Source organism: Schistocerca americana, chromosome X (genome assembly GCF_021461395.2).
Source record: "Schistocerca americana isolate TAMUIC-IGC-003095 chromosome X, iqSchAmer2.1, whole genome shotgun sequence".
Classification (NCBI taxonomy): Eukaryota; Metazoa; Arthropoda; class Insecta; order Orthoptera; family Acrididae; genus Schistocerca; species Schistocerca americana.
In genome coordinates, this window is record NC_060130.1 from 777,221,017 (window position 1) to 777,243,856 (window position 22,840).

Consider the following 22,840-nt stretch of genomic DNA (forward strand, 5'->3'; position numbering starts at 1 on the left):
TATTTAATTTGTGTAGTGGGCTTTTCCACTTAGTTCAAGGAAGGGCTGCTTAACCTTATTGGCCCATTGAGGGGTAGGCAGCAACAGGGTTTTCTGCATGTACCCAGACAAGTTTGTGGCTGTCTGGGCTTGGTGGTCCAGCCCTGCCCTCACCCTACCTCCTCTTTCACTCTTCTCTTTCCTCCTTCCCCTCCCCCTCCTCTAACGTTGTCTGACTTTTTGATCTTCCGGTCTCTGTGCGGCTCTTGCCCTGTCTGTATTGCTAGTCTTTCTCAAGGCAGTATGAAAGTGGAGTATGGTAAGTAGTGGGGACTGGGGATGTTGCCTTATTGTACTCTTTGAGGGGCTTCTAGCTGCGCCCTAGATGGGTCACCTTGCCTGCCTCTCTTCCTGTGTGTCCCTTTTCCTTTTTGTGCCTTATCTCGGCTTTGTTCGCGTTTCATAGACCTTAGGGTTTTCTTCCTCAGGGTTGTGCATGGTAGCCTGTGTCCGTTCTACTGTCTCATGGACCTGTTTGAGGACAACGGAACTGATGACGTAGTAGTTCGGTCACTTTAACCATTCAACTAACCAAACCACCACAATCTGCGACTTGAGTGACAAGCGAGAGCTGATTGGAGGGCAGGATGGAGATAAGTTGTGCTTTCTGATGTAATGATCTGTCTAGGCGCCAGTGATGGCCGTGTGTTACGACGCAAGTTGCAGACCTGCGCAACACGTCTGCATGCTAGATGCACTGGACTTGCGCCCCAGACCCTAACTCCAGGTGTGATTTTCATGACAGCGGTTATCCCACGCTACCTGACCGCAGATGTCTATATAGGTACTACCTATATTTTGCTGCCGTTGTTCGGCACTGCAAGGAGTGTTTCCAAACAGCGCAACGCTAGCCACATCGATGTTGTAACGCTGCATGATCTACGCTGTGTCTGTTTCCTTGGTGTGCTGAATCACCCGATCTGTCTCCAGTCGAGTACACATGGAATAGCACACATCGAAAACGTCGCTATTCAAACAGCTTTGACCAATTGCAATAGGTGTGGAAGTCCATCCAACAAACTGATATCCGGCACCTGTCAAACACAATGCATACACGTTTGCTTCCTTGCATTCAACACAGGCAGTTACACTAGTTACTAATATACTAGCATTTCGCATTTGGAATGGCTTGTATCGTGCCTACAGTAGCATGTGATCTTGCAATATTGTTACCTAGACAGACGTATCTCCAGAACTGCATTACTCCACATCTTTTGTAGTTCTAAGATAGTTTGTGTTTTTGTCAACAAAGTCGTTAACATTTTTGATACCCAACAAAGATACAACCACTACCTTTAACTTCAGAACATGATGGAACAGGAAAAATATCTACTGCACCAGGCTGTGGTAAGCATACTGAACTTTGCTGGCCATTAGATTGAGACCAGGAACTTCATGAACAGGTGGAGCTTCTCGAAACCTCTTCGTAAACACGGTATTGGCACACTCAGCCCAAACACACTAGTGAAACTAGGCAACTTCATAGCTTATAGATGTACTAGGAAAAATTTCACATCAGAATCTTCGGAATAAAATAGTTTCGCAGATGAAATCCACTCCGACATACAGAATTACAGGGTGTACAGGAAAAAAAACCCGCTGTCGGGAGGCAAACATAGTGTTCGGCACTGCATGTGCAGTACACGGTTCAGTCATGTACTCCGTATTCCAATAAAATATCAGAAATAATCTCCACAATAACGTTCGAATCAGGAAGAGCTCATCTGCAGACAACCATCGACTAACGATCACAACAGAAAGAAATCGCAAAAAGTAGATTTTTGGGTAGACATCGAAGAAACGAATTCCAGAAAGATATGTCTAAATTTTATTAAGAGACTTAAATGCAAAACTACCCAAAGAGCGCTGGTACAGGCCCTTACGTAGGACACAAACGCACAAACAAGATTGGGAACTTTGAATGCATGAATATCAAAATTTTAACGTAAAACTTAAATCAGCACCACGAAAAACGCCCAAAACGTATGGAGATAATTCCAAATAGATCACGTAACTATGAAAAACAAGAATAGAAATTGTGAACGTGAGAACACGCCCAGCATTCTGAGTGTGCAGCCGTCACTCGCTACAACAAAAGATCAGGCCAGTCCCAAGAAACACAGCGCAGAACAAAATAGATCAGACGGAGTATACTCGAAGCTAAAGATGAAATTATTGAAGAAATAAATCAAAAGTTGGTAAAACAACGCGTAGATAATTCAGAATGTAATGTGTTGGGATAAACTTCTTAGGTAACATAAACGTACTGCAACGCAACATATTAGATCGTCAAGCGTAGACTCCAGGCATGGAAGTAGTTCAGCAGTAACAGAACAGAACCATGGCAGTATTCCCGCAAAGTCAGGAAATAATCACACTAAAGACAAATACTGAAACGGCATATGACAAAAGTACACTAATAATTGAATTTTCTCACTTCGAGAATAATGGAGCGACTTTGTTCACTTGGTAAAAACATTAATCAGCCTAGATCGTTAAAATATTTTGTTATTAAAGACAGTAGGTTTCGACAGGCTTTGTATCTTCCAGTGTTAAAGATCTTGTTTCAAACGTGTCGACCTTCCGTTGGACCTCACGCCAAAGTGTCACGTGAATAGAACTCGGCATATCATAAAAGGTTTGTCATAACTAAAAAACAAGGACTTTGTGCAAAAGTCGTATGCACATGGCGTTATGCCCAAGGTGATTGGTTTGTCACTTATGACAAACCTTTTATAATGTGCTGATTTTAATCCACGTGACACCCTGGCGTGAGGTCCAGCGTAAAAAGAATACGTATCACAACAAGATCTTAGACAGGAAGATGACTACAGAAAACTGAAAATTTCTTATACTCCGATAAACTCAACGGCGAGAAGCCTAAAGCAAAGAAAATCACGCCATCACAAAATCGAAATATTAAACCGCCTGCAGTCAAAGGGGTAGAAGAGATAATGAAACTACTAAAGAGTCCCAGTAAGTGATGGTATTCTCTGATGTCTGGAAACTTACCAAAACATCGCAAAGTAAATTCGTAAAACTCACCAAAATATTGGTTACCTAGAAAACACCACAGGAATGGAAACGTGCGTTGATTCAAGCACTCTGCAAAAAGGGAGACATGACAGACCACGAGGTATTTCACTACAGGTTGCTTTAAAAACTCTCGCAAGGGCATTACTCATGACTAGACTCGTAAGTCAGATGAAAAACACTAGTCACATTGACTTTAAGGTTTGACTCCACAGTTACACTCTTACGCACACTAGAATAATATGGGATACACAGAAAAACTATGGCACTCAGGCAGCAAACTGACACCAAATACAAAGTAAATTTATGGGAGAAATCTCACAACCATTAGAGATACGTGTAGGGTCACAGATGCTCTCACCTTTTATGATATGGTCCTCTACATATTTACCGGTGGAGGGAAAAGTAAAAAGGAATCACTAAAGAACACGAGCAAGCAAGACATACAGTACCTGGAATTCATAGACGGCCAGGCAGTACTCAGCAGCGATAAACCACAACAAGCAGTGGAATAATTACTTGAAGTCTGCCAAACCGAATTTAATGAGAACTCAGTAAAAGGAAAGAAAGACTACACAAGTCATGAACACAAAACACGGGAAGGTTAAGAGCGGATAAATTAAAGTATCCAAGGGAACATACAAATCGGAGGATCAAACAAGGCATGCAATGAAACTTGCTGGCAGATTAAAGCTGTATGCCGGACCGAGACTCGAACTCGGGACCTTTGCCTTTCGCGGGCAAGTGCTCTACCAACTGAGCTACCCAAGCACGACTCACGCCCCGTCCTCACAGCTTTACTTCTGCCAGGAGACGAGATACTGGCAGAAGCAAAGCTGTGAGGACGGGGCGTGAGTCGTGCTTGGGTAGCTCAGTTGGTAGAGCACTTGCCCGCGAAAGGCAAAGGTCCCGAGTTCGAGTCTCGGTCCGGCATACAGCTTTAATCTGCCAGCAAGTTTCATATCAGCGCACACTCCGCTGCAGAGTGAAAATCTCATTCAGAAGGCATGCAATATCGAACAGAAAAACTTAAGACAGCTTACAAACTGACAAGCACGCACTAAAATAGAACATGTCAAGGTAGGCCAGACTAAAGCACAACAATATGTTGCTCCACCAAAGTACTCGACATATCAGAAACGACCACAAAGTATTATTATTCTAAGTCTCGTTCGTGTCTGATGTCTACACATGCACGACTGCTAAAATGGTACTCCCACCACTCCTGGCATGTCATTTTCAAACAGTAGCCTAATCTTGGACTAGTCATTGCTCCTTAGAATGTACTTTTCTAATGAAAACGGCGAACTTTAAAGCCGTTAAGAATTATAGTCATTCTTATCACGTAAAAGAAGATTGCATTGTTGAGCAGACAATCTGGACTGTATTCTGAAACTGGCATTACAAACATCGCGCATCGTAAGGACAGGTCATGCAAATCAAATTACATAAAGTTCCATATTAATGTCAACATGCCCGGCCTTGGGCAAGGAGACACTCAAATGAACACTGTACTCACTGATGCCTCACAGTATAATTGTTTCTTTAATAATCAGTAGCTGCTGTGTGTTCTGTGCAGCTTGATGGTCGCGTGGTGGCTCTTTACCAACAACAAATAACTTTACGAAAGAGTTAATAAAATTGTTTTTCTCCCAGTTGCAGCAGTAACGCAATCACAGAGCAGATGTCTTCACAACATCGACCAGCTTGATCACCTTACAGGGCAAATAAATTCCGCATTCACGGCCCCTATAGTCGGGCTGTTAAATGCATGGCACGGTTTTTGTGGGTAATAACTCACTCCCATCCCGAGCTTTATTTCAGTAAGTGATGGAAGTGATTAGCCTGTATAACTTTGTGTGTAAATTTTACACAGCTCATACGCGAGGCAGTTGGAACTATGCCAAAATTCAACTCCAGTTCCTCGGTGACAACCTTTGCAAATTGAATGCACAGATTTGTGTAACCTTACTCAACTGTGTGGCTAATAAAATAAATTACAGGACGTTAAACCCTAAACTTCGTTTCACTGTAGGTGGGCGGTGTAAAGAGAAACTTAGGTACAAATTGTTAACCTAAGTGTTTTTTTAGCGTGCATTTAGTAATAAAAGTAGACGGATATATCCGACTTGGCCATCCTGGCACGGCCGTGTACGGATATAAAGTTCGCTAGCAGTTAACCATTTAACAAGCTTTGTGCGGGCTGAAAATGTTCACTAGTATAACGTACCACTGCTTGCTAGACACATAGCTTTGTCTTGACGGTTAGGCGGTCTCTATCAGTGACCACATCCTAAATCTTGGAGAGTGAATAGTAAAGATTTTAGCAGGTATTGTTAATATGAACTGTAACGTCGCCAGTGTTCGGGTAATGGCAGGGGAAGGAAGGAAGGAAGGAAGGAAGGAAACGACGCTTTCCCTCCACACCCATCTGTCACAAATGGCCCACTTTGATGCGCTTCGCCTCCACCCCTTGTGGACTGATTAAATACGTTGCTTGTACCAGCAGAGCATTTCAACTTGCCAGATGTTCTGCTTATTGTCATGTTCATTTTACCTGGTAAATAAATTTCATGTTTGAGAAGATACAGATTTTAATTATGAACATTAATTTAAGAAATGAATACTAGCCATGTACGTGTAACTAAATTAAGTGTTCGCAGGCTAAAGATACGTAAAGATAATAAAATACTCAGGCAGTCAAGTGACAGTTTTTTAGGCCACTTCAGTTTCTCGTGGATTTAAACTGAGATTTATCGGATGGTGGACGTTAACGGTAAAAATGTCAAAGTACTGGCGACGATGTTTAAATGCCTGATTCTTATCATTACTTATAGCCCGTGTAACAGTCCGAACGTTGTATTGTTAAAGGTCTCATGTTTACAGACTTCATATTCAAGTGTTGCCTGTAAAATAAAAGTTAAAAATTGTAAAACAGAAAAATTAGCTCTCCATTTAACACACTGAAGAACAAACGTTTCTGCTCGTGGAAGTCTTCTACCTTAGCGGCTTCAACATCAGAATTGGGTTACATTCTAGTACACTAAAGTGAGTACACGATAACGTGGTGCCGGCCAGAGTGGCCGAGCGGTTTTAGGCGCTACAGTCGGGAACCGCGAGACTGCTAAGGTCGCAGGTTCGAATCCTGCCTCGGGAATAGGTGTGTGTGATGTCCTTAGGTTAGTTAGGTTTAAGTAGTTCTAAGTTCTAGGGGACTAATGGCCTCAGAAGTTAAGTCCCATAGTGCTGAGAGCCATTCGATAATCTGCTAGTCATCAAAATAGCGGGAGAAAGTAATACGTAAAAATGTATATTTAAACTGAAAGTAAGCTTATTCCCACTAACACAAAACAATAAATTGAGCCTAGGTCGGCTGTTAAGTTCCTCTGGCAGTAAAATAGTGTGATCATTAACACATAAGCAGAATGTCCGTCGCGTCTAAATATCTATCATCCCCGGTTTCTCCAGGCGTAAGATAACAGTTGCGCACGTCTGGAATCCTGGCGCGGATATTAAAAGTAGACTGCGCTCTGCCCCATAAGCGCCGACAATCATTCTTACTTTAAACAGCTTAATGTTCATGAGCCTTAATTTGTGACGTCACCTCGTAGTTTCTAAATACAGGAAACACATTCCCTATGGTGGTGGTAATGTGTTGATGTTAATTCCCTTATTGTACAATATTTGCACTGTTATAGAAAATTGCATTTTAATGCAGTTTAGGAACGTCGCGTCACTTTGCATAATTCAATAAAGTTGAGTCTCTCGTGAGCCAAACTCGTACATGTATTTAAGAGACAAGATTTGTGTATAAATAGTTTCTTATCGCGAAACAAATCACTGCAGTAATTTCGGCTATGGTGTATTATTTTCAAGACGCTCTTAGTCCCCCCTCTATTTTCAGCAAACAACTTCACGGTATATTGAAGGGGAATTGTGATGCAATTCACACGCAATGGAAATACTTCAGCCTGGTGGCTACAAACAGGGCTCGTTTTACCGACAGTGGCAGTATAGACAAGGATTAATGAATAAGTCGTCACAGCGACGGTTACTGGCGTTAATAAATCTTTGTTAAAGTTTTTATTCTGGAAAAAAGCAGATTGGAAATTACTAAATTTTGACCATTTGTCAAAATAGGGTGCTAGTAAGCTGTACATAAAAGAATTATGTTCAAAGTTTAAACTGACTGTAAGTCGCTCTGTCAAGAAGTAAGCACAACAGTGGCTTAAGTATATAAAACCCCTCTTGGTTTAATAACAAAATTGGGGAAAAAATTGAGCAGACTGGTAAACTTTTTAAAGTTTAAGAACATCTCCCGGTCATCGCAGCATTCGTCTACAAAAATACTGATGCGCTGAGCTTGCAACTTCCATCATCAAACGTAAACGAAAGATCTTGCAGAGCCGAGAAGACTGATAAAATAACTCGATCGAAGCGGAACGTGAATAATTCGTAAGTCTTCTCAACCCCTACAAGTATTTATCCCGATGCATTCAAAGCACTTTCAAATGCTTAACTTCTTGCATAAAGCGGGACGTGCCTAACGCGGTATCAGGACGCAAATTTTGAGACTTAATCAATACATTGTACAACGTGGGAAAGACTAATTAGTGTAAATTAGTTATTCACGACTCTACAAAGACATACAGCCATGACAATCCTCTTAAAGGGCGCAAAACCAAGAAGAGGGTCTGCGCAGCTTGGAACTGCGGGTGTAGACAAACCTGCACCGTTCCTTGCAACAACGAACAAGTTCAGCTTAGTGTCGGCACATCGAAAGAAATGGTTCGTGAGCGATGTTTGTCGGCATCTCTCGTTGTCCATTATTATTGACGTACGTGGGCGAACACTAGAACATTGTTGAGCACTTTAGAACACTCCGCTGCAATCTATGCATTGAAAGGTCTAGGGCAAGCGTTGCTGTTTCTGCATCACGGGATACCGGGTTCGTTTCCCGGCCGGGTTGGCGATTCTCTCCGCTGGGACTGGGTGTTAGTGTTGCCTCATCATTTCGTCATCATTCGTGACAGTGGCTCGATTGGCCACTCTAAAAAAATTGGACTGTGAAAAAAATAGTGAGTTTCTACGGGCGCTGAAGACCGCGCAGTTGAGCGCCCCACAAACCAAACATCATATGCATTGAAAGAGGTAGATGTCATGTTACAGTGTTTAACCCTGCAGGGTTGATAATTGCAAAGAAAGGCACGACCTGCATTATTTTCTGCCAGTTTGTTGACTAATAGCACTTGGTGATAACATGTCGAACAAAAAGTACGTGTCGCTAACAATTAAAGATTAAGGTAATAAAGGCGCGTGAGACGCTCTGTGCGCGAAGTAAGGTTGAGTTTCAAATGCGATGAAACACAAATTACATTCCGGGAAATAAGGATAATACGCAAGATTAATGGATGAAAGGGAACGGGTACGTGAAAATAAAGGCGAAAAAGACGGGAAATGAAGAAATGAACGCAACAGTGTGGGGATGGTTCGTAAGTGCGTGGGACAAAAACATAAATTTGTCTGGTCGCAAGTTGCAGACTTCCGCCCCGAAACTCACCAGAACTTGGAAATGCAGAGTTTAAGGCATTCGTAGGATGACTGGACAGTTTCAAAGCTACGCACAACATCGTGTGGAATGAAGGGTCTGGGAAAGCTATCGATGTGCAGGAGAGTGTAGCAACAGAGCGGAAGAAAATACTGTACAGCCTGACTTCGAATTATGACCCGAAAGACGTGTTCAGTTCCGATGAAACGGGAGTGTTCTATCGCGCATTGCCTTTAGTCTCGAGCAGCTACAGGTGAAAAGTCCACCAGCGGAAGTGACCAAAGACACTCACTGTGCTCCTGTGTGGAAGCACGTTAAGCGCGAAATGGAAAACAACCCATAATTGGAAAGGTGGCAACACCGCGTTGTTCCAAAAAAACGTAGTCAGTAAGCTTCTACTCACATGTCGAAGCAATAAAAAGGCATGGACAGTGAGTGGTTTTATGGAAGAATAGCTGTGCTCATTCACTACCAAAATGAAAAAGAAATCGCAAAGGTCTTTCCCAAGACAATGCAACCTGCCACGAGAAAGTAAAGTTAGCAAACGAGAAAGAGCTTTTTTCCTGGCACTTTCAACCAGCATCACAGCCCATGGACAAAGGTTATTTACACACTGAATTCCCATTATAGGAAATTATTGAAGTTTCTTATTCTTACTGTTGGAGCTGAAAGTGCATTTCCTCTTGCATGGTAAGTTTCTGTCCTGGATGCAATAAATTGCTTTGGCTTGGCTATAAGGGAAATAAAGCCAGAAATCATTAACAAATGCTTCAACAAAAAGTGGTTTCAACGCAAATAACAATTTGTGACCATCGAAGCTCAAGAAAATGCAATTATTCCTGAATTAAAATCCGAAACATTTCATGTTGTGCACTGACTGCATTCGAAGTGATGACTTCAGAATTAATAAGCGTGAAGAAGCTATTGCATACATAACCTGTTACGCAATTTCAGCGCGCACAAATACTCGGAAGCTGTCGAAACTGTTCTATATTGTAAAATTTTATTTTCAGCAGGAAATTCAAAGAAGTTTCGCTCTTAATATGTATCGATAAAAGGAAATAAACGTGGGAATAATATGTGAACACAACAGTAAACGAATTGAGTGAAAATACGCAATAGTTTTATCATCATTTTGTGTAATAGTCTAGTGTTACATCGCACACTATGCAATAAATAAGCATCTACTGCGTTTGAGAGCACGTACGTAAATACGTGCATAATTAAAAGTTCTGACTTTTGCGTCAGTTGCCTGACAAATTTTATGTAGCCTAGTAAGTTTGGTGTATTCCGGAAAGTTGTCCAATTTGGAAAATTGAGTGATTTGGAAAATTGAGTGATTTGGAAAATTGAGTCTCAGGCGATTGTTTTGAGGAAGTTTTACTGAACCACGTCAAATTGTCGAGTGACTAGAAGGCTTCCGCTACTGGCCGACCAGTCTGGTGTGGCATTATCACAGCGAAAGAAAGCTCACTCTACAAATTCCATCTTTAAAAAAAGATTAAAGCAGGAGCAGGTGTACCATCGTTAGACCATTGCAGACTGCTGTACGGAGGTCATCGAAATGGACATCCCTAACGCTCAAAAGTAACTGGAAGAGTTCAAAAGAAAAAATTCGCAAGGTCTGAATGGATTCCTAATTTACTTTTCCGGAGAGCACTCCCCAGCATTGGCTCTTTACTTACGGGGGATTGACGAAAATATGAACACCGCGAGAAACCCATGCCTGAACGTAAACCACCCCCCCCACCCCCCACCCCCCTGGGCCAGGGACAGTCCACTATTCCTCACAGCTTCACTTCACTTAATTTCATTCTGGAAACATGCCCCAGGCTGTGGCAAAGCCATGTCTCCGCAATATCCTTTCTTCCACGAGTGATAGTTCTGAAAGTTTCGCAGAAGAGCTTCTGTGAAATTCGGGAGGTAGATTACAAGGTACTGGCGGAAGTGAAGCTGTGAGGACGGGTCGTGAGTCGTGCTTGGCTAGCTCAGATGGTAGAGCCTTTGCCCGCGAAGGGCAAAGGTCCCGAGTTAGTCTCGGTCCAGCACACAGTTCTAATGTGTCAGAAAGTTTGGTTCCCATATTGCTTGCAATTTTGTTCCTTCTGCCTCTTCTTTCATCCTGTCAGCATTTAGGTCCCCGCTTGAGATTCTACCTCCACTTCCAAATTGTTTCTAGTGTGAGCCATTTGTGAAAGTACTCTGCCTGGCGCCTGCGGCGTGGATTCGTATCCCCCTTTCCCTACCGTAGCCCCCCTGCACCCTGCTAGGTCATCAGCAAATGTAGTCAGTCCATGTGTTGGGGCTGTTGTGTACCCATCTGGCTGAGTCCACAAACACAGGAATCACACTACCGATACCTGAGCTTTGCCCTCCCCATGTATGCCAAGGAGTGGTTGCGTGTCTTCCTGGAGCATTGTGGGTGGTTGCTGCCCATGGGTAGAGCCCCTGGTCAGAGTGGGTGGTGTCAGGGCGGATGCTCGGCGCCTGAAGCGTATCAGACAGCAAAAATCTGGCCGTTCTCAAACGGCCGTCTCTTTGACTGGTGAAGGATCGATGAATGTAGCTTTCTGTGGCCCAGCAGTTCTGTTCCCTGGCTACACCATGGGAGGAGGGTAAGAATCATTGTCCTGGCGTGTAAACTTCCCCACTACCTCGTCTGTACCAGGACGGATGGGAACATTCACTGCTAAAAATCTCTTGTTCTTAAAGAATACCGAGGACAAGTTCAGTGAATTGGGGTTCCTCAGTAAGGTGCGTTCAGGTTCCCTGCTGACCGAAGCTGCTTCTGTCTCCCAATCTGCAGCTCTTGGTGCTTGTGGTCAGCTTGGCAAAGTCCCAGTGTGCATTACCCTTCACCAATCTCTGAATATGGTCCAGGGAATGAGTTTCCATGGGAACCTCATCCTGCAAATTGATTAACTCGAGGCTAGACTGGAGCGATGCGGCGCTCATTTTGTTTGACGTGTGCAGAAGTGTCGCAAAGGCAACCACACGGATACTGGCGCCTTCATTCTGGCTTTTGAGGGGATACCCTATCAGAGACTGTTAAGTTCTACAGATGTGACGTGAAGCCATGTGTCCCACCACCCATGAGGTGCTTGCGTTTTGGGCATATGTCTTCTCGCTTTATGGTGGACACTGTGTGGTAGTAACTGTGGACACCCACTCGATGAGGAAGTCCGTGTTACCCCACGTGTTTTTTAACTTCCTCGTTTTAGATTGACTCGTCCTCACATCTGTGTGTAACTTTGGAATCGCGGGACTGATGACCTTGCTGTTTAGTCCTATACCCTGTCAATGAATCAACCTTAAATCCAGATTCCAGCGAAGCCTGCATGTTCCGCTGGTTTTGACAATAAGCGACGCCTGTGAAATTTCGTAGGTACGTTGCAAGTGAGTTGTGGAGAGAACTGTTTTGTGTAGTTGAGACTACATTGTTGCAGGTAAGTGAACTCGAACATGTGCACGTCATTGATGCTCGTATGGTAGCTCCTTTTAAAACAGAGGGCGCTGAAGTTCTCTTATTTCCTCGTTGCCTCTAGACACCAAACGTCCTGTCAACGATAAGGTCTTCATAGATAGTGCTCAATCTCGGATTCGGGCAGGATGGAGAACGAAAGGGCACGGCAGTTTTTCAAAGAACCATCCGGACATTTGCCCTAAGCGATTTAGAGAAATCAGGAAACCTAAATCAGGATGGCCAGACGCGGGGCTGAACCGCCGTCCTCCCGACTGTCAAGTGTTAACCACTTCTTCAAAGAGGTACTGTATCGAAGATTTAGTCTTCATACAGGGAAAGCAGAAAAATATCGTCGACTAAGTCTCAACGTGCTCGAAAGTGTGCGCTCAGTAATCGTGACAGACCGTCACTGAAGAATGTGACCAAAAAGACAGCTGCAAAAGTCACTGCAGAAATGAATGTCGCACTCGCGAACCCTGTCAGCACCAAAACACGAAAATGAGTTCCGTAACCAGGGAATTGCAGTGCGAACTGGAATTTCAAAAGCACTAAACAGTGATGGAAAAACAGTGCTGAAGCCAGAAAATGTAGACTACGGAACAGCGGAAGAAAATCATTTGGTCGGATGAGTATTTTAAACGGTTTCAAACTTCTGGTGGCGCTTACGTTCGAAGAATGAAACATGACAAGGGTTCGGTGATGTTTTGAGCAGGCATATTGTGCTATTCCATGGGCCCTATGGTTGTTCTGCAAGGTCGCATTACTGCCAAGGATCGAGAAAGTATTTTGGCTGATCCGGTCTATCTCATGGCCAGTTTTTGTTTCCCAGTGGTGATTGTAGTCAGACGACAGAGCTACCTTCTACAGATCTCGACTCCTCCAGAACTGTTTACGAACACAAAGATGAATCGTCGCCTCTCTGGTGGCCACCAGTCACTAGATAGCTTGTTCAATTAGCCAATGTCTCCCAGTGACGGAGAAAGTAAACGGCTTTAAATTAGAGAAACGCACTACACCTGCTCGTACTAGCGAATAATCTTAGTATGCCGTTAGCTGTGATTGCGTATTGCATTTGTGCTGTCCATCGTGCTGAAACTGCGGTCAGCAACCAGTGCTAGAATGCAGTTCCGTAAGTGTACTACTCTGAAACTCAGTTAAGCGTGCTGCACGGTGTGTAGGAACAACATCGACCATTCCAACACAGGTCACAAAAATTGCTGCTGGGATTTGTCAGCGCGTCTCTTAACACATGACAAAATATAAGTACTGTTCGCCACGGTAGGTTCTATGAATCACTTCCATACTTGACGTTCGGAATCGTCGCACTACGCTTTACATTATGTTAAGAATGGAGACTTAGCCTTACCGAAAGTGTCGAAGAGCAACAAACTGGGGTGTGGAAGTTTCGGTAATGGAAGATAAGTTCCCTATCACCCGTCGCCATCAGTTAATTCATATTCTGGATCCAAAACTTCACATAATAAAAAAATAGTAAAGATCAAACGGTTCGAGCGATTGTTGCAGGCTCTGACGTACCATGGCTAGTGCCATTTCCTGTTGAACATAAAACTTTTTAAAAATACATTGGTTTAAATGCTAAATATGGCCTATCGTCCTCAGCTTGTCAGTGAAGTCCTAAAAGAACTTGCAGACTCGCCTGTAGGCGACTGAATGGTAAGGCTAGTTTCTGTCCCAACATAGACAACGAAAAATTCTCAGAAAATTTCACATTTCATAAAGCCTGGCTGTTATTACGCATGTTATATCGGCATCCGAATATCCGGATTGTTACGAAATCGGGGAGTAGTCGGGATCGAGAACCAAAGTGCTGCATTATTCTTTATAGGTTAGAAACGGAAGTGACTTGCATATACTAAACCTGTGTTCACCGTTCTTTGGACATGGAATTCCCAAGATACGGATAGCCATGATTGGGATTTTAATCCCAACTTTAATAGCGGTAACAACGCGAGAATTACCAGTTGCCACGGATCAAAAAGGCCAGTAGTGAATCAACGTAAATCAGGTAAGTGTTGTCTTCCCAGCACAGTGCTGACGGATTAAACAGATTTCCTGAATTTGGTACGATGTTCCCTCGTGTTTATGGCTCAGACATTGAGATTTCTATTTTGATGGAATTCTTCTAGAATGGTGTGGTCTTAACGGTATGACTTTGTATGTAGACGGAAGAATCTGTCGTTGCATCACTCTCGCCTGGAGAAAAGTAATAGTTAATCGAAGGCAGTCTACTGCCATGTTCCTAGCCAATTAATTGTAAATTAGAGGGTTAGTACTTTCTCAGCACGCGCTTTTAATCGAAGCACTGGCCTACGCTCAGACAATTCAGTAAAATGAAAAGGTCTACGCACTGTCAATTGCGACGTTTCAGTATGAGCCTACGATAAAATTAAGAGAAACTCGGGTTTTTGGCTGTATTTATGACAAACCTAAATAAACAAATGATTCACTTGAGCTCCTAAGGTCTCGCTAACGAGCCCTCCGTACGCAGATTTTGAGCTTTCAGGGTTCGTTTTAAATATATTTATATAAAAATGTTAGACAGGTATCCTGCTTGCCTCCTGAAGCGGAAATGGTCTTAATGCGGGGCTAGTTATAGGTAACATAAAATTAACATACCTTCCGAGAAACGTGAAACGCAAATGAACAGAGCTGTTTAACTGACGATATCGTAGGTTGAGTAAACCACACACACACACACACACACACACACACACACACACACACACACACACACACGAAAATTATGTAAGTACTATAGGTAAGTGTGCACTACAGTAAATTACCATCCGTGATTTAACAGTCGTAAACACGCTCAGCTTGTTGAAGATGATAATCACTAAAAGGAATTACAAATGAAGGAAAGCTAGTTTACATCACATAGCTTCAGGGCGAGAAACTGCCGCTGGCATTATGATACAAACAGCCTGGAATACGTCGTAATATGGACAGTACGTAAGCAAGAAAAAGAAAAGCTTCGGAGTGTTGGTCAAAGACAATAGTGTTAATAATCATGGAATTATTCATTCCAGGATTTCAGTGACGAAAGCATAGGTTCCACGCTACATGTTCTTGGTTAGCGATTCTTCAATCCCTACAGCGCTAACAGGCCAAATATGAACTCAGATTGATATTGTGCGACTTCGAAAAACTAATTTCACTGTCGGGTACAGGAGGCTTAAAAGTACCACTTCAAACGACATAAAGTAACTGCTAGAATTTTCGAATTGCTGATCTAATACTCAAGACGCTCGACATTAAAACTAGAAAAACGGAGCTCATAACTGAATAATTCAAAGGAAATAAAAATCAGTACTTAATACATACAGATATTTTGGTTAGTTACCAGATGAATGAAGAAAGCCCCCTGACATGCTCTAAACTTGCCTTTTATGCAGCATACAGGGAGAATAAAAGAGTAATTTGGAACCTTCTACATGACTAGGAATGCCTACGTGGAGAATCGGTTGCACGGACAAGAGTACTAACCTCATCCTGCTTTCCTATGGTGCTCAAACAGGAAAGCCGTCGGATCCATAATCGGTGGATCGTAGTAGTCCCTGCAGTGCTGTCTCTGTATGGGACCCTTCATCCACTGAGTTGTACGGTTCAGCTGCGCGCGTAGGGCGGGCCTCTACCTTGCTGCTTGGGAGAACCGCCGCCTCACCTTGTAAAAGACGTTGTTTGCAAGGTCCACCCCTGTAGCTAAGTGGTCAGCACATCTGAGACACAGAAGAGCCATGTTATATTTACGCTACTGCCAGGCGAGTGGACAGAAACAACCTTGTAATTCCAGTTCAGGAACATCCGTGTAGGGTATAGACTCCAGTGTATGGAAAAACAGCTGGAAGAATGTGTGCTAATCAATGCCCAACCACACGTTATCCATATAACATGTCGGAAGATGACACGGCGGCCGGTCTGCATTGCGCGGTCATCTGGACGTGATAGTTTAGTTTTTAGTTAGCAAGTCGTCATTGTGCTGCTATCTAGGTAGGAGTCCTGCCTAATTTTGATACCGTCGCAGTGCGTAATAATTGTGTGGACTTAATCAGTTTCTTTTAATTAAAATAACTTTTATAGAATGAATTTAAATTTTCAAATGTTACTGTTAAAAAGCTGTATAAAGTTTTTAAATGCGCTGTTAGTATTCTGGGACCAGTTACATTTAAGTAAATGGAACAAAATGTAGCATGCTTTCGAAATTCAAATTGTAATGATAAATGGGCTCGTATATTTCAGCGTCAGCCAGCATGACGGTTGGCATTCAGAACTGCAGAAAACTGCACCTCTCCACCGTTTCGACGTATAATGCATATAGACTTTTTCACCGATGGCGACGTTTCAAATGAAGTGTGTTGAAGTAAAATTCGCTTCAGACTATTTCAAGAGTGTAACGTGGTCAAAATGTGCTCAGCACACAGTTGGACTAATCACGGATGTTAAATTTGTATTACTAGATTAAATAGGTAGCAGTGCCCTTAAAATTCCCTTCCTGATAATCGGGTTACTTCCCATCGAGCAATTTAAAAGCTTTACAAACTTGGGACATGTACAGTCAAGGACCCACTCCATGGAAGACTGGGTTGGCTGAATAATGAACTTTTCCGGGTAGTTTTAACCCGGGTATATTTCTTGCGATGTAAGGGCAATGTTTCATTGTCGGAGATATTGATCTCTGCTTACCACCGTATGAGCCAATACGGAACTTCCGAAGAACACAGATTAATCTGTCGAATCAGATTGAGTGCAATAGAATAGTCAAATTTTCTGAAATAACAGCCGCGAGTAAAATAACGTAAGAAATGGCAGGTTTATACTAATAATAGAAACGTGACCCAGCGTTCATGTATTGAACCTACCAGTATTGGATTTTAGGATTTTCAGAAAACAGCGCAAGAGTAACAAAACTGTCGAAAGACAAAACCTGACGACAAACTTCGTTGTTAATAGGTATTTCCAATGCAGGTAGTGTAAAAAATGTTGCGGAATGGATAAAATGAACATGATTTTTTTATAGGTGAGAACTGACACAAGGAGACTCAAATGTTACCTTCTTAATTGTAAATTTATAAAGTAACTGAGTGGTCTGACAGTTAGGATAGTATTAACTACATTACTGAAGTTAGATATGTTGCTAGTCTTCTGCATAAGATAATCGGTTTAATGTTAAAACCGATCCATTGCAGCGACATAGACGGAGAGAACTGCTTGGTGAGATAGCTGCGTTGCAGGTCGTGAGAACAGTTCAGCGAGAGCTCACGAAGGAAGCCAGAGATCCGGGTTACGTTCCGCCGGAGGCAAGTTGTGTGTGTGTGTGTGTGTGTGTGTGTGTGTGTGTGTGTGTGTGTGTGTGTGTGTGTGTGTATTGTTGCACAACACTGAGGCAGATGTAGGAAGCTGCGTCTTATCGTGGCTTATTGTGACCGGCTGGTCAGGTCTGCAGTCGGCGCTGTGCCAAGGCCGTCGCCAGGTCACAGGGAAGAATGTGCCTCAGCCACACCTTCACTAAAACGTGTGAACGGAATCGCTAGTGCTAGCTCAATGCTGCGGCCTCAAACACGAGCCTCGGGGAACTCTGCGTGAGAGAAGAGCCATTTGGCGCGGTGCAGTCTTGGCACTTTAAATTAGTCCTTGCCTTGAAGCTGCAGAAAGCTCCCCGTAATGACTCAAACATCCAATATCTCATTAAGGGATGTTACTCCTCGTTCTGTCCTACCTTAGTTGTCATCGACAGGACGAGAAATACTTTCGCTCACGAGATAATAGTAACCACAGTGTTTGCAACGGAATAACGCGTTAAAATTCGCCTGGGCATTCACCCAGCTGAGACTAAATTCTTGGAGCGCCTTAAGCATTATTGTGCAGAGTTAGCGTATTTAAACAAACGCCTAGACGGCCGGTTCAAATCGTACAGGTAACTTCCGTTCAAGAATTTCTTGTCCTCAGCAATGCTTGAGCGTATTTTGAAACGAACGCTCAATTAAGATAGTGATAAGTATGGCCTCTCGTATTGTAGCCTATAACATTAACGTACAAAAATTCTAATCAGTCTGTACTGTTGCCACTGGCATTAATTGTTGATGAGTATGGTGAGATTAAACCGAAGATTTGTCAAATAAGTAAAAAAATGACAGCCGTTGTCACAGGAAACTCGGGTAGTAATGACAAATTGCACTCTGAGCTTGAGGTAATTTACAGAAAATTGTATGCTCTTACGTGTATCGCATTAGAACATACTCCTGGAATATGAGTTTTGAAAACGGTTAATAAGCAGAAACAGTGTCGACCTTGGCACATAAACTTCCTCGTTTCTAGTTAAACTGTAGGCAGCTTCAATCTGAGATGGAAAGGTCCCTTCCAGTAAACAGAAAAGTATACACCAAGAATAGTTTTGTTTAGTGTGCCCTTCTGTGTATAAAAATCTCGCAATATTAACGGGGTAGCTGAACTATTAATGGCAGGTGTGGCGAAACAAGAGTTAAATATCGAAAATACAAGGACAGTCTATTTCAGTATCACGTAAAGCAGTAAAAATGTTCGTTTAGTTTGTTACGCTTGCTCTGCAAAAACATTTCTTTACAGAAAGCTAGCTATACATGATTTCCCACATCTCTTGCAGATATTATTAAAAAGGGTCTTATTGTTACGACGAAGCAGCCACGCTAATAGACATGAAATAAGGGTACAGATCATCTGTGTAAACAACCTGCTGCAAAAGTTAGTTCAATTAAAAAAAAGTCGGTATCGGATAACTAAGGTGGTTTCTTCCTTTCGCTTACGCCATAGTTTCGCAGGGTCGGCGTGGTTACAACGGATTTAGTAATGTTCGTGTGAGGGACGGCCGGATGCCCTTCCTGCCGCCACCCTGTACACCCCTCCCCCCCCCCCCCCCCCCCCCGCCCAGGACGGAATCAGTGTACCCCAACTGTCTGCGTCTAGTGTAAATAGTAAAATAGTGCGGACGTGTTTCAAATGTTTGCGACGCGTGTAATTGAGGCGGAACGTGGGGCCAGCCCGGTATTCACCTAGCGGATGAGGAAAACCGCCTAAAAACCACATCCATCCTAGTCGTTAATTCCGCCGGGCGGATTCGATCCGGGGCCAGCGCGCCTGCCAGAGTCCAGGAAGCAGCGCGTTAGCGCTCTCGGCTACCCTGGCGGGTTAACTAAGGTAGTTTAAAGGAATTATAAACGAACGAAAATGGGAACCTAGTCTTTGATAATGGTCTTCCCGAATGTTTGGATGAGTGGTTTAAGTGTTTTCTGAAACTTCACAAAGCACCATCTGTACTCGAACCACCTGCTCTTCTCCTCCAGATCAGTCGCACAACTCAATTGACGCAGCCACACCGCGTGAACATTATTAGTGTACTTGACGGCGGGAAGGATCCAACAGACCATTCTGTCTAGCTGACCCAGACTTACGGTAAGTATGTCCAGTGCCCTACTTAATCTGAGTAATAGGATGCTCCTGCTCTGTATTCAGTTCCTCTGTGGCCAATAATGTGTTGTACATTCCGTGACATAAGAAACGTAGTTCAGCATCGCTTTAGGAAGTAAGCTTACGCTGTATATATTCGCGTGGCCTAGTTACGTGACGTCTTCTTAACAAGAACTGGCGAGAGTGTGTAAGAAATAACGTAACCTAGTTATCAAACTTTTGTTGGCACCAAATTGTTGATCACTCGGTTTTATTTTCTTAAACTATTTTTTCGGTTTAACCAAAGCAGATTTTGCTCTGATGTGATCACACTTCAGATGCCTAGTGACAGCAGCTTCAGATATCATTAGCAGTGGGTTTACTCGCAGACTTCCTGAAATAGGTTCGGCTTGTAGCATGTAAATCGCTGCACCTACGTTTTAAACGAGTGTTACTTCCCAAGCGAACAACTAGAACAACCTCGTCGATAAAAAGTTCGACCTTAATTAAAAACTGCATTGCAATAACAAAAGTCAAAGCTGTAAAAATAGAAGCATACTGGCAGTTATTACAATTAAATTTACAAATCAGTTGGATGGTAAGTATTTCGCATAACGGACCAAAATTGTGAGCCTACTCACTGTGCAGTTAACTGTAATACCACGTGCGTCACATGCTGAGACACGTGTGAAAACTTTGATAAATTCTTGAAAAATTCGCAAACCTAAGGACCTCTGAGATCTCTTCAGAGAAATTACTCTAATCAGTGGCACAGTCCTCATGCATGTAGTTCACACATGGTGTCAGTGGCATCTTACATGTAATATATTTGTATAGCTTTAAGTCGGAAAACTATTTTGGTCCTTAACTGTTTGTTGCAGGAAATAGGAACTGGATCCATCCGCCAGATGCTCTGCAGCGCGGCCACATCGCCTATCTAGTCAAGGTAAATCCTGAACGCCATTACGTAACTCATTTGCTCATAGACCAGAAAATGTAGAAAACAAGTTTCCATTACTGCGTGAGAGAGATTTGCCGATTCGAACTTTCGTTCGTTCGAAAGGAAAATTGACAAATTGCGTACATGCTTTTAAAAACTTAAGAAATAATCTAACACGCTGGCTGCCGTGTCGCTGTTGGAGGCCACAGCATAGCCTCACGCCTAACGTGTGCTTGTCGTGGCATGGCGGTGAAACATCTCACAAAGCGTGTGGTGCGGCAGTCAACGTTCAGCAGCACATGAATCCATTCCGGAAATCAGCCACCAATTATTGATGGGGTCTCCCTGTCCACTATGCACTGAGTTCATACTTCCTAGCACATTCATCTGGATGTCTTAAAACACGTATGGGCCAGGTATTTGCATGACTGCAGTTAGTCGACATTTTTGAAACGACAGCTTAGTGCATTACTGTAAAACCGCCTGGCAGATAACTGGAGCTCTAGCACATAGTGTGTGCAGGGAGCTTCTTTGACGTTGGTGGAAGAAATAATAAAGTGGATCGCGACAAGTTCGTTGGTATTGATCAGATCGTTGTGTGAAGCCTTCGATCCGACTTTGTACCACTCTGGCACAATATCAAGCTCAGGTTAACAAAACTGTTCTAATATTGAAGTCGACTCGATCGTTAAGTCACGTACATATTTACTCTCATAGCAACCATATGACGGAGCGGGACTGTCAATATGCTTCCATAGTAGTCCTGATTTATCTTCGCTGTCTTTACGCGAGATGTGGTGTTGGCAGTGGGATCGTTGTGCAATCAGCCGCAAATGCCAATTTTCTCAATTTTGTCAGTGGTGGTTCGCGGAAAGCCTTCCCTGTAGGGAATGCAGTTATAGACCGCTGAGCATCTCGGTAACAATCACGTGTTGATCTAACCTACCGTTCATTAACTTAGCAGTATCCTTCACAATTGCTTGGATGTCTTCCTTTAATGGTTTGGGAATTCAGATACTCGAGCAGTATCAAAGAATAAGTTGCGCAAGTGTTCTATACACAGTCTCGGTTATATGTGAGTTACACTTAACTAGAATTTTCCCAATAAATCGAAAGTTCGTATATCCATCATTAAAACGGACGACTTGGGACGTCAGCTGGTACAATATATATTTTAAAAAAATGACTTAATTCCTCCAGCTGTATTAAGGTGTTGGTTTTATTGGCAACTAGTTTCCATGTTGTTCAATCATCTTCAGGCCCTAAATACAACATACCATACATAAACAACCAATGACTCAACAATAATTTGAGTTGTTATGCAAAACAATTATATTCCAACCATATTACATAATGCATAATTTTAATGAAACTGATGGCATTTTAACGGAAATGACCAAAAATCTAATTACTCTGGACGCTAGCCATTTAATGGTATCACTAAATACAAATGAAGCTATATATGCACAATAGTTTTATTATAGGTTAATATCATACTAAAAAAATTGGAGTATATAAAAGCTTAAGCCATAAGCAGTTATTCTAACGGATAATATAGGCGTGGAGCATCGTAAATTTTTTTAAATAATGAACTGTAAAAAGAACATAGATATTGCCAACCAGACATACGTTACGTAAACGTCATTGTTTACTAGTAGTGAACGGTGGGCAAGGTAGACTAAAGTTAAGTTTGCAAAATTCATTACTGTCGTCATACTAAGGTAAGTGGCGTAATTTACTTAGACAACTTTGATCTTAACATCACGAATGAAATAAGGGACACGAAAAAGTGTGAAACCCAGTTGATATAAGGTAGTCAATAGTGTAAAATACAAACCAATTTAAAAAACTATTCATTCCAATGAAAGTATAAGTTTACGTTACTGAAATAATTTCTATTTCGGTGTCTCATCGAAGGCTATGACCAAGGTCTAAAATAAATTCCAGTAAGTTTACATGGTCAAAAGCACGCTCAAGTACATGGAAATGCTCTAAATAGAAGCAATCTAGTTAATGTCAGTTGAAATAGTCATATATGTAACCCATTTGTTCCTTTAATAAGTACATACAAACACAGCCACTCAGTAAAATACATGGGTAACTCATGTATTAAGTATGTGATCTCGTCGAGTGTCAATTAGTTAATTAACGATCAATGATACTCTTAATCTCTCTTTACTATGGGCAAATAGTCTACTGGACCAATCACTACTGCAATAACATGGTGATTTATTCATTTTACTTATCTTTATAATTCAATTGTGTAGCGTTGATAGTTAAAGCATATCGGCTACCCACTGATTTACAAGAAACGAGCATGAAAGTTGGAAGCACAATTATTTTGACAAAAAGACCAATTTACTGATTCAGACAGACT

General features: G+C 42.4%; 1 protein-coding gene and 2 non-coding genes across 6 annotated transcripts in view; 2 read left to right on the plus strand and 1 right to left on the minus strand.

Moving 5' to 3' along the window:
- LOC124555733 (PTB domain-containing engulfment adapter protein 1-like) overlaps window positions 1–22,840 on the plus strand; it is a 154,248-nt gene that overhangs the window by 87,003 nt on the left and 44,405 nt on the right. For all 4 annotated transcript variants that reach the window (XM_047129757.1, XM_047129756.1, XM_047129755.1 and 1 more), the window contains exon 3: window positions 20,405–20,469. In XM_047129757.1, coding sequence (XP_046985713.1) covers window positions 20,405–20,469 — 65 coding nt within the window. The remainder of the gene's footprint in view (window positions 1–20,404; window positions 20,470–22,840) is intronic.
- On the minus strand, window positions 3,770–3,844 carry Trnas-cga. Its single transcript has one exon. It is a non-coding gene; the product is annotated as a tRNA-Ser (tRNA).
- On the plus strand, window positions 3,932–4,006 carry Trnas-cga. The gene has a single exon. It is a non-coding gene; the product is annotated as a tRNA-Ser (tRNA).